Genomic DNA, 11355 nt, shown 5'->3' on the forward strand with positions numbered 1-11355 from the left:
GTCCGGGGGAGGTGGGGGGGGGAAGGTCTGGGGCTGAGCGCGGAGCCGACCTGGAAGGGCTCGGAGGAGGCACTCGGAAAAGTCCCGCCCAGCCTTGGAGAGGGGAGGGCGCAGACAGGGGTGCAGTCTGCCAGAGGTCGCGCTGAGTGCAGCCGGAGGGACACTTCTGGTAGCCCCGCTCCCCCAAGCCCAGCCGCTGCGGACTCCTGGGCGCAGAGTCTCCGGGAGGGGACTGGGAGATCGGTACCTTGGGAGACGTCTGCCGGGTCTCAATGGCCCGCAGGTCCTTGTCCAGCTCCGCGCTCAACTTGGCCAGCTCTCTCTCCAGCAGGACCTGCGGCGGGTGATCGGGAGAGGCTCGGGCAGTGGGAACGCGGGGGAGAGGGAGCGGGGGAGGGAAAGCAGTGCGCGGTTGGGGGGCGCAGGGCGCAGGGCGCCGGGCCAGGACAGGCGCAGCCATCCGGTACTCCCAAGATAGTCCCTGAGGACTTCCTGATTGTGCCCAGTGCCAATTATTGTGGTTCCTTATCTAATCAGGAGCCTGCAGGGATCCCCATTTTCTCTCCCATCAAGTCTTCGTGGCCTTCCACGGCCTGGCTTCACTGGACCCACCTGCTTCCCCACCACTGCCCATCCTGCCGGCCAGACTTTGCTTCCGCGCCTCCCCATCCTGAGCGCCCTCTGCCTAGCCCAGCCCCCCCCCCCCAACTCTTTAGAGCTCAGCGTCACCTCTAAGAATACTTCCTGAAAATTCCAGGCCACACTGACCACTCTTTTCTCTGCTCCCGCTTTGGTCAACATACATTTATTCCATGCATGTTTGAGTGCCTGCTGAATGCCAGGCACTGTGGTGGGTGCTGGGGATACAAAGATGAATTGTGTGGGGCTGGAGAGGATGGGAGCTGTGGGATCTGCGTCCTTTGCCCATGGTCACTGGGGCCAACATCACCCAGAGATTCTCCTTTGTCCCCCAACATTGCTGTCTCCCCTTCCCCCACCTTCCCTGCAGCACTCACCTCAATGGGTTGGGAGGGCTTCTCAGCAGGGTCATCCACCAGAGGTTTCTTGGGCTGAAGATGGGAGGGTGAGTCAGGGGGGGGGGGGGGGGGCGAGCTCGCTTGCCAAAATGCACTGGCTGAGGGTCATCCACTCCCAGAGGACCAGGCCCACACTCACCTTCTGCCCAGTCTCTAGTTCTTGCAGAAACTGGTTCCAAGATTCTTCTGCCCAGACATTATCTGCTTTCTCTCTGCGTCTGGGCACCTGCATGGAGGTGGGTAGGCATCGGCTTGAGTAGAGGGTCACTAGGACCCTGGGCAGGCTTTCAGGCCACTGCCCCACCCCTATGACCACCAGTCCCCTACTTGGATTCGCCCGGCTGCACCGGCCCCAACGGAAAGGGCATTATTTGTGCTCTTTTCACGGAGGGACCTGGCCGAGAGGCGCTGGGGACCCTGTGAGGAGGGAGCTGGGGGGCTACCTGATGTGGGGTCCTGGGCAGGGAGGAGAATGCACCAGGGTTACAGCTGAAGGTGCTTCTAGGAAACTCTTCAGAGGGGTCCCAGCTTCTTCTAGAGAAAGGGGAGGGCGTTTCTTAGGGAGACGGAGACACAAGTGAGAACACAGCCCCGGTGGAGGGAGTGCACCCTGTCCTCTCCTGCCCCAGGCTCGGGAGCAGTGTTAACTTGTGGAAGGTTATGAGCTCTGAGTTCAAATCTCAGCTCCACCACTTGGCTGTGCTACCTTCTGGCACGTGACTGAACTGCCAGAGCCTCAGATTCAGTGCCTGTAACGTCAGAACGATTCCCACCCACGCAAGGGTGTGGTGAAGCTTAGGCCTGACACATGCATCTGCTCCACGAGGGGCCAGTCCCTTTCCTGCTGGCCTTGGTGCATAGCCTGCAATTGCGTTCAGTCTGCCCCGTGACTGTGGCTATGTATGTTAGTGCTTATTTGGTGAAGCTGGTCTTTTTGGCTGCACCTGTGCCCGAGGGTGTGGGACTAGATACTAGTCCGAGGAAAAGCCGGGGCAGGAAAAAAGCCTGCAGCCCTGACCCTGGAGCCCTGGGCATGTGATTTCAGAGCCCTGGGCCTCCCTGCTCTGAGGGTGCTGAATTCATGACTTCATCTGCGAGGCCACTCCAGCCACATTCCAGGCACTGCCATCACACTTGTCCTAGTCCCCTCCAGGGCTCCCTTCTTGGCTGGCTTAAAGGTCCCAGCCTCTGTTGAATTTGGATGTCTTCACTAAATGGAATGACTGTACCAAGCTTATCAAATGATGGAATGTCTGACCGCAGGGTCAGGATTTGTTGGCTGTAATCATGACTCTGCTCTCTATTCTCAAAATAATATTGGTGATAATGAGAATGGAATATGTCGTTCCTCATTTAAGGAAGCTCTTGTCATGATTAAGTCTATATTAATAATGTTTGTGGAGACTTGCTATGAGCCTTAATCCTCATGACCACTCAGTGACCCCACTTAACAGATGGTGTCACTGAGGCTTAGGTTGGTTAAGTTGCTCAAGGCACACCAGCTTGAATCCAGAACCCTGAGCCCAATTCTTGAGCTCATAGCCTCTATCTTATTGATGATGCCGAGAGCCACAGGCCTGGTCGGTATGGCTATGTTAACGAGGTGAATCTTGCCCAGAAAAGAATAAGAAGCTCATTGATTTCACTGATGGAAAAGTCCCTCATTCCCAAGGTGGGGTTGAACCCCTCCAGGTCCAGGCAGCCGGGCCTGGGCCTGTGTGGTTTGCACAGAGAAAAGCAGCTGCACCCTTCACCTCCCTGGAGGGGCTCCCCTCTCCGCGGCACCGGCACCGGGAGGAAACTTGGACCCTCCACCCCTTGTTTTCTCTCAGGCATCAGGGCGACGGCCACAGATCCACGCCTACTCGTGGGACGCCCGGCTCTCCACCCCATAGAACCTGCGGATCTTTGGGGTGATAATCCTGTTACCAACCACAAAAGCATCATGGGGTCCTGAACAGGAATGGGTGCAAAGTCCACCCCTGCCTGCCACTCCCGTTGGGCCCTGTCGGGGAAGGGAGTGTCTGGAGTAGTGGGGATCCTGAGAAGGGGCTGAACTGTCAGGGGAGCCAGATCCCCTGCTTCCTACTTTGAAGCTGTGCCAGCTGTTGCCACCAGGGGCTGCCAGTCCCCACAGGGAAGCCAGGACCCCTCTGCAGCCCTCAGGCCCCTTCCCCGTGGCGGCTTACCCGCTCAGAGAGGAGGCCTGGCTTGGCCGGGATGCAGGTCTTTGCTGGGGCCCTGGACACCTTGAGTCTGCAGAGGTGGCACAGGAGGAAGCCACTGCAGGTGGGAGAAGACAGGTAGGGTCGGGGAGGTGAGAGCAGGGGTTAAGGTCACCTGGTTGACCACTGGAGGTTCTGACACCCATGCCCACCCTCAGTTCTGGGTAGCTCCTGGTTAAAGGGTGGTGTTCCGGATCCCTTAGTGTGGGCTTTGCACTAAGAGCTTTGCTCTCTTTAAGAAATCTTCAAAACAGCTCTGGGGTGGGTAGTGTCCCCATTTTAGGGATCAGGAAAGAGAGGCCCAGAGAAATCACCACCAGGGCTGGGCATTCACTGGGCAGGGAAGCAGAGGTTCTTGAATGCCACCTGCCAGGGGTTGGGAGCTTACCGGAAATGGGCATACAAACTCCTCAGGTTGAACTAAGCCAACTGGGAAGCCCCAGAGCCAGGTGTGGCTGCAGGGAAGGTCAAATTCAAGGCCAGGCTGAGCGGGCCACCCCCTCACCTTTGGGTGCTTCCTCGAAGGTCCAGTCCAGATTCAGGTCTGCGGAAGCAGAAAGGACTGGGTCAGGGATGGGACAGCAAGCGAGATCGGAGTGCCCTGTGAGGCTGCCTCAGCTGCTCCTAGCCTCCCTCCTGCCTAGAGCGGGGGCCAAGGGACTGAGTCAGGGCCTGAAGAATGTCCCGAGGGAGGGGAGGAATTAGGAGGGCAGTTCTGGGGAGGGTTTGAAATGCCTCTGGCAGACTTAGGGCCTGAGCCAGCCAACCAGGGCAGTGGACTTGCCAAATTCCTGCTCCTCCCTCCCTAGTTCCCATACATATCCTCTCCCTGACCTCACAGACCTGCCCTCACCACTTCAGGTAGGGAAAGGCCCTTCCTCTTCTCCCTCTTGCCCCTTCTGCACCCTCTCCTAAAGGTGTGTTCTTCCCCCCTTTGCCCAGACCCACTCCTCACGGTGCTCATGACTTTCCGGGGCCTCCCAGGAAAAGCCACTGATCAGCCAACCCACTCGGTCTCCTAGGCAGGCAGACGTGCCCCAACAGCTCCTCAAACGCCAACCAAAATACCCCTCCGATCCCAGGCCTTCTTCTGGCTCTGGAGCTTTCTGTTGTCCTTTGCAGCAGCGGCTGCCCCTCACTCACTGCCCCCAATTCCCTGCTTGTGGAGCAGGCTCGGCCCCACCACTCTTGCCCCGACTGCTCTTCTCAAGGACCCAGTGACCGTCATACGACCAATCAAATAGCCAACGGCATGGGCCCGTCAGCAGCATTGTCACAGTGGGTCCCTCCCTCCGGCTGCAGTGCTTCTTCCATTGGCTTCAGGGAGAACACTCTGGTTCTCCCCCTGCCGCCGGCTGCCCCTTCAGTCTGTGTGGCTGAGTCCTGCTCACCTCGGGAACCACTCAGTCCCAAGACTCAGCCCTTGGGCTTCTGTCTCTCCCTCTCCCCAGGTCATCTTATCTAATCTTCTGGCATAAAAGATAACACCTATTCCAGGGATTTACAACCTTGGCTGCACATTAGAATACTTGGGCGGATTTGCATCAAAATCTCTCTGAATGAATCCCAGGTATTCCTGCCTGCAGCCCAGGCGTGGCCCCGAACTACAGACTTGTGTCATAACTGCCCTTGGATGCACCACATCTGAAACGGCGCCTCTTACACCTGCGCCTCCTGCAGTCCCCCCTGCATTTATAAGTGGCAGCTCCATCCTTCGACCTGGTCAGGTTAGTCAGCCTTGACTCCTCTCTTTCAAATCCATCAGCAAATTCCCAAGACTCTGTCTCCGAATCCCCCAGGCCTGCTGCTGCGGCCCTGGTCTGAGGCACTGTGGCTCCTACCTGGTCCCCTGCTGCCACCTGCCCTCTCTTTCCCACCTGGCAGCCTGCGTGAGCCTTTCCAGATATCACTTGTCAGAGCATGTCACTCTTCTGCTCAGAACTGCTCAGCTCTTGCAGAATAAAAGCCAAACTCCTTATAATGGCCTCAAAGGCCCTCCGGGACCCAATCCCATCTCCCGCCATAGTCCCCTCACTCCATTCTGGCCTCTCCCTGATATTCCAGAACATACCAGACTTGCTTCTGCCCCTGGGTCTCTGGGGTCCCCTGGGTGCAGCACCCCTCCCCCGCCCAGCAGGGCTAACTCCTTCACTCCCTGGGCTCTCTGCTCTGATGCCACTTAGCAGGGGCCTTCCCTGCACTGGGTAAACCCCAGCCATTTGCTCCCTGGTGCTGACCACCAGCTGCTGTATTGAGTACTTATTATCTGCTTATTCTGTCTCTCTCTTTCTTAAGCTTCACTGGGGCGGGGACATTCTTGTTTGTCCCCTGTTTTATCTTCAGCGCCTGGAATAGTGCCTGGCACACAGTAAGTGCTCAATACATGGTCACGGGACTAACTGAATGAATGAGTGACCTCATGGATGCCCAATACCCTCAAAGGATACTGGTCATTGTTCCCGCCCTCCGCCCCCAAGAACAGGGAGGAGATTGGAGGATACTTCCTGTGCCTGTTTTAGGAACCACTCAGCACAGAGCCTGGGTGGGTGCAGAAGAGCTCCCTGAGCAGGCAAGTTCCCTTCTCGGCCCCTCCCTTCCGAAGCCCCCTGAGCTGAGCCCACTGTGGTAGCGGTAGGGAGGGGGCCCTGGAAGGGTGTCTCACCTGGCATTTTCCGGTGAATCTGATGGAACATTCTCCGGTACCAGTCCTTAGGGCTGTCCACACTCTGGGATCAGAAGAGGCAACGTCAGGCCACCCTCCTAATACCAAGCCACAGACGTTTTCCCTTACTGGGCCCTTCTCCTGTGAGCCCCAGTGGTGGTGGGAGGGGGTGGGGCATGTGATGTCTTTACTGGCAATGACCTCGTGTAGGGTGTTATATAGGAATAAGATATGGAAAGGATCTCCATCAGTGGTGACCCTGACACAGAGATTTGGGGTGGTTCACATTTTTTCACTTTGCTTTTCTATATTTCTGATGTTTCTACAAAGAACACGTGCTTCTATGTCATGAAAAATTAATGCAGTAATATAGGTAGAAATATTATTTCATATCCCCTGCCTCACCTGAGACTCAGGACAGCCCTGGAAGGCAGAAAGGTATGTTACTGACCTCAGGTTCAGATGGGGAGATGGTGAACTGAACTAAAGGCAGGTGGCCGGCTGAGACAGGCATGGAGGGGTGAGGGAAGGCTGGTGGGGAGAGGAGGGCAGAGCCGCTGGGAGTCTGGAGCCCGGCTCCATCCACGCTCACCACTCAGGGCTCTGTGCTCACTCATTCAGCCAGCCATCCACTCAGCAACCATGTCATGAACGTTGTGCCAGGCCCTGGGACTAGAATCTAAGAGGGGCCCCTGCCAGCAGTGGCCCTCCACTGCTGAGAGCCAGGGGGCCATTCTCTTACCCCACAAACCACTGTGCAACTCAGACACATGACTGCCTGCGATTTTGCGGGGCTCACGACCCCTGAAACCCATCCTGATTGAACCCCTGCTTTAGTCTGAGATGTTTGGGTACAGCCTTGGTTGCCCCAACTTTAATTCACAGAAGTGCTCAGCGTGGGTCCCCAGCTCTAGACTCACAGATCGGGGGGCAATGGGCATGCCGCTCTCATCCACGGGCCCGATTCCCTCGTACTTGACCCAGCGCTTATCGCGGCGTTTGCTGTCCTTGGTCCATGTGGCTGACCAGTTCTGGGGATGCTGGGAGGCGGGGGTCTTCTGGGTCCCCGTGGGCCGGCTCCCAGGGCCTGGCCAGGTCTGATACCAAGCAGGGTCTGCAGGGTGTGCATGAGAGCATTAGCAACGGGCAGGGGCGCACCTGACCTTGTCTGTCCCTTGGTTCTTCAGAATACTGACGCCCTTGGGTTTAAACATTTCAACATCTCCTTGCCTGTTGGAGTTGGTGAGGCAGACGCTATCATCTCAGCAGGACCACAGGCCTCTGTTTGTTTATGTTTTAGTTAAAGTGAATAAAAATGGATTTTGTCCTCAGACATCTGTGCCCACCCCGCTCTGCTCTCCTGGGGCCGACCTAAGAGCTTCCAGAATGAGGGCTGAGAATCACTACTTGCAGAGAATGCCCGGCCGTCCCAGCTGGGAGGCAGCAGGGTGGGGCAGAAAAGGTGCTGGGCTTGGAGGGGACAGATCTGACTTCAGACTCCAGATCTGCCCCCTACTGGCTGTGTGATCTTGGGCACAACAATCAGCCTCCCAGTGCCTCCGTTTTCACTTCATGTGTCATCATGGAAGGATTCAGGGGATCTAGAGGGTGTGACCGTGCCCAGCGCAGTGCCTGGCACGCAGTAGAGAGGCTCTCGATAAGGGGGTCATCATGGAAGGATTCAGGGGGATCTATTCTAGAGGGTGTGACCGTGCCCAGCACAGTGCCTGGCACGCAGTAGAGAGGCTCTCGATAAGGGACAGAACTATTCACCAGACGTGGCTGTCGTGTCCTCAACTTCCCCGACCCTTCAGCCCCCAGGGCAGCAGCCTAAGGGGCTCAGCCTCCGAGACTGAACCCTCTGAGACTCAGCTCCTCACTGGGAAGATGTCCATAATTTGCAGGGATTGAATAGATGAGGCTTGTGAAGCATCCCTTCAGGGCTCAGCACGGTCAAGTGCTCAGCAATTATTTGCTAAAGGAATTAAACTCCTTGACAGAGTGCCTGCCCCACGGGAATGCGCAACAAAGGATGCCAGCTCCTCAGAAGGGCCCCGGTGGGCCCGCACGGAGGGTGTCCCAGGATCCCTCGGACCCTGTGGCCCAGGCTGCGGTGACTCACAGGAGCCCAGGAGCTGACAGGCTCTCGGAGCTGCCTGCCCACCTGTGTTGGGCAGCAGCCTCAGGGCCCTTGTGGGGTTCAGCCCCTGCACCCTTCTACAGCCCACATGTGCTCCCATTCCTCGCCCTTCCACCCCCAGTGTGAGCCACTCCCTGTCCTGCTGGAGGTCCCCCAGCCCCAGGGCAGAGTCCCCTGCACACTTCCTTCCCCGGGCACTGCGGGGAGGAAGGGGAAGGATGTGTCAGCCTCTCTCCCACAGCTTTCACTCTCAAGGGCTGGCATGCTCACCCAGGGAGGGGCAGTGAGATGAGCTCTGAGGGCCCTGCCCCCCCCTCCCCCCCCCGGGCTCCTGGACCAGGTTTTCCTGAGCAGACCCACCTGGGTGCCGGGAAGCCTCTCTCCTGGTTGGGAAGTACCCATTGCACACAGTCCTGGGCGCAGGATCATGGAACTGGAAATTAAGGGTGTTGGAGCCACCATTCCGGATCACAGGCACCTGTGGGGAGGGGCCAGGAGCGGCAGCTCAGGCCCAGAAGGTTCCATGGAAGGGTGGCAGGGATGGCTGCCAGGGCCCAGCCATACCCCATGGTGAGGGCTCCAGGGCCAGCTTGATCCTTTTTCGGGAAATCAGGGAGGCTCCCTAGAGCTATCTTCTGACCCCCTTCCCAGCTTCCAGTCCTTTAATCCTCCTGCTCCCCACCTGTCCTGCCAGGTCCCCACCACCTATGGGCCCACAGTAACCCTCTCCCTTGCTGTCTCACTCACCCGAGTCCCCCTGGAGAATGACCCTACATGGGCCCGGAGGTGGCCAGGGATGAAGTCGTCCAGGCTGAGCCCCGCTGGGTGGCTGCAGGGTGGGGCCTGCATACTTGGGTCGAGGTCAGAGGGCTGTGGGTGTGCCAGCAGCTCCTCTGCACGTCCTCTGTGGGGAAGGAGGGAGGAAGGGGAAGCCCTGCTGGACCAGCTGCCGTGCCCTCTGGGCTTGACCTCCGGGTGGGTAAGAGGGGACGCCTGTGGGAGGGCGTCAGGGCCAGCTGGGTGGGAGCTACAGGACCCAGGAAACAGGCCACTCCGGGCACCCGCCTGCAGGCTGCCAGTGCCGGCTCCCAGAGGCACAATGGGCTGCTTGTTAGGCTGGGCAGGAGCTCTGGGTGGGAGTGGGGGAGGGGAGGCCGGGCGAGGAGGAGGGGAGGCTGGCCAGGAGCGGGCCTGCGGGACAAAGCTTCTGGCCGGCCTGCTGGCCAGCCCCTCTGGGGCTCTCACTACACAAGCGGCGCATTCCCCCAGAGGGAGGCAGAGGGAACGGGGGCAGCTGGCGGAGGAGGCCTAGGCACGCAGGACTTTCAGTTCCCCCTGCCTCCCCTAGGCCCTTTGTGCGCATCTGCTCACCAGCAGGCACAGGGCTTCCTCGGGCTGGGGAGAGGCCTTGGGCCACAGCAAGGCCAGCCGCCTACTGCCCAGCAGGGCCACGGGGGAGCGCGTGGGGGTATTTCCAGGCAGCAGGAACCACTCCCCAGCTCAGAGGAGTATCCGCTCCCTTGTTTGGCCTCTTTGGCTTGAACTGCGCCTCAGAGGGCTCAAGGTGCCAGTGAGGGTGGGGGCACACACACACACACACACACACACACACCACTTTCTCCTACACCTCAGGCTGTTTTTCAACAGAGGGTCTTCCTGGGAGCAACATGCTTGACTGGCCAGCCGGGTTCTTTGAACCCCCCCCTCCCCCGCCACAAATGCTAGCTCAGAGGAAGGGGCTTCAGGCATCCAGGAGATGGAGGTGGTATGGCTGACCAACAGGGCTTTCCGACCGGAGAGCGGTGGTGCAGAGCGGGTGGGACTGGGCCAGAAGCTGAACCAACCATCAGCACCTTCTAGGGCCGGACCGACTCTGGTGTTTTTGTTCTTTTAGGCCTGTGTGTGCCTGAGGGGTCTGGAGGCTCCTGGGAGGGCTGTGAGGGCCTTGCGGGGTGCTGTGTGCATGTGGTGGAAGGTAAGTGCAGTGCTGTGCATGTGACCTGTGGGGGTACCACCCTGTGTGGGGCACGTGAGCAGCATGGGGTTGTGAGGACAGAGGGTGTCAGCTGTAGGTGGGAGTGTGCAGTTCCGAGGTGCGGGTCATACGAGCAGCACAAGAATTACGGAGAACAGAGGGGATGCAGGTACAAGAGGGGCTGTGCTTACTCCTGTACCCAGTCCCTGCTCAGGCCATTGGGGGCTGGAGGGTACAAGGCTGGTGCAACTCCCTGTCTCTGGTCTGAGTGGGGACTTCTTCTGACCCTTGAAAGACCTACTGGGGACATGGCTTTCCTGTGCCCACCCTGCCTGTGGGGAGAAGTGGAGAGCGGAGGCCAGAGGAGGGGCAGCTCACCAGCTGCATCCAATTAGGGCTCCTACCAAAAACAAAACATGCAGACACACCCAGTCCCTGCAGCTCTCCCTCCCCTCATGGGGGAAATCGAGGCAGAGAGAGTGGGAGATGGGATCCAGGGCAGACTGGTTCCTAGCAGCAACCCCTCCCAGCCCAGCTGACTGCTTGTGGCCAAGTTGCGAGATCAGCATCAGCAGTCCCTACTGTCAGCTGACCCTGCCTCCTTCCCAGCCTCCATCTGACCCACCCTGCTGTGCTCCCTGAGGAGGGAGGTCCCCCACAGCATTTCTGGGCTTGCTGATCCTTGGGGCGGAGAGGGGGGGGAGAGTCTACCTCTCCCTGTGGCACAGCTCCAGGAACATGCAGGGGAGGGTGTGGGAGGGCGGGCTGAGTTTGTGCTTGGCAGCCTGGTCAAGGGACATTAGGGGGGCTTCTCATAGGGAGAGGGAGGCATGGGGGAAACTGGTTTTACATCCAGCAGAGGACAGAGGGTGCCAGGAAACCTCGAGCTCCCCCCACCCCACCTCCACTCCCCAGAATTCAGACAGCCCTTCCCCTCTGCAGCCAGCTCCAAAGGGCTAGGGGAGGAGAAGGGGCTCTGCTGTGGTCGGGACTGTTCCCACCGGAGACCTTGCCCTGGCCTGGGGCTCTGCCCTGGGCGCTTCGCGGGTGTTTTCTAGCTGCGAGTCCACGTGGACAGGACAGGTTTTCTCAAATCTCCCTTTTTGTGGATTGAGGGGAATACTTCTCACCTCTTTCCGTCCCAGAGTTTGGGGCAAGGTCCCAGGGGAAGGGCTCTGAGCCGTCTCTTAGGGCTGGGCGCAGGTGCCGCCGACTACCTCTCCCCTCCCCACACCTACCTTCCCCAGCGAGCAGGTGGCAGGTGGCAGGGGCTGAGGACGCCGGGGAGGACCGGGGCATCGCAGCTGGACTCCAGC

General features: G+C 58.9%; 1 protein-coding gene across 1 annotated transcript in view; it reads right to left on the bottom strand.

Annotated features, from left to right (window-relative positions):
- Nucleotides 1-11355, bottom strand: part of SORBS3 (sorbin and SH3 domain containing 3) — a 24675-nt gene that overhangs the window by 10876 nt on the left and 2444 nt on the right. Inside the window, exons 2-12 of the mRNA XM_014538303.1 lie at nt 8812-8968; nt 8425-8542; nt 6845-7038; nt 5925-5988; nt 3768-3806; nt 3227-3320; nt 1481-1571; nt 1177-1263; nt 1017-1070; nt 234-334; nt 13-50 (exon numbers count right to left, since the gene is read on the bottom strand). Coding sequence (XP_014393789.1) covers nt 13-50; nt 234-334; nt 1017-1070; nt 1177-1263; nt 1481-1571; nt 3227-3320; nt 3768-3806; nt 5925-5988; nt 6845-7038; nt 8425-8542; nt 8812-8968 — 1037 coding nt within the window. The remainder of the gene's footprint in view (nt 1-12; nt 51-233; nt 335-1016; nt 1071-1176; nt 1264-1480; nt 1572-3226; nt 3321-3767; nt 3807-5924; nt 5989-6844; nt 7039-8424; nt 8543-8811; nt 8969-11355) is intronic.

This window comes from Myotis brandtii, unplaced genomic scaffold, assembly GCF_000412655.1.
Source record: "Myotis brandtii unplaced genomic scaffold, ASM41265v1 scaffold19, whole genome shotgun sequence".
In the NCBI taxonomy this organism is placed as follows: Eukaryota; Metazoa; Chordata; class Mammalia; order Chiroptera; family Vespertilionidae; genus Myotis; species Myotis brandtii.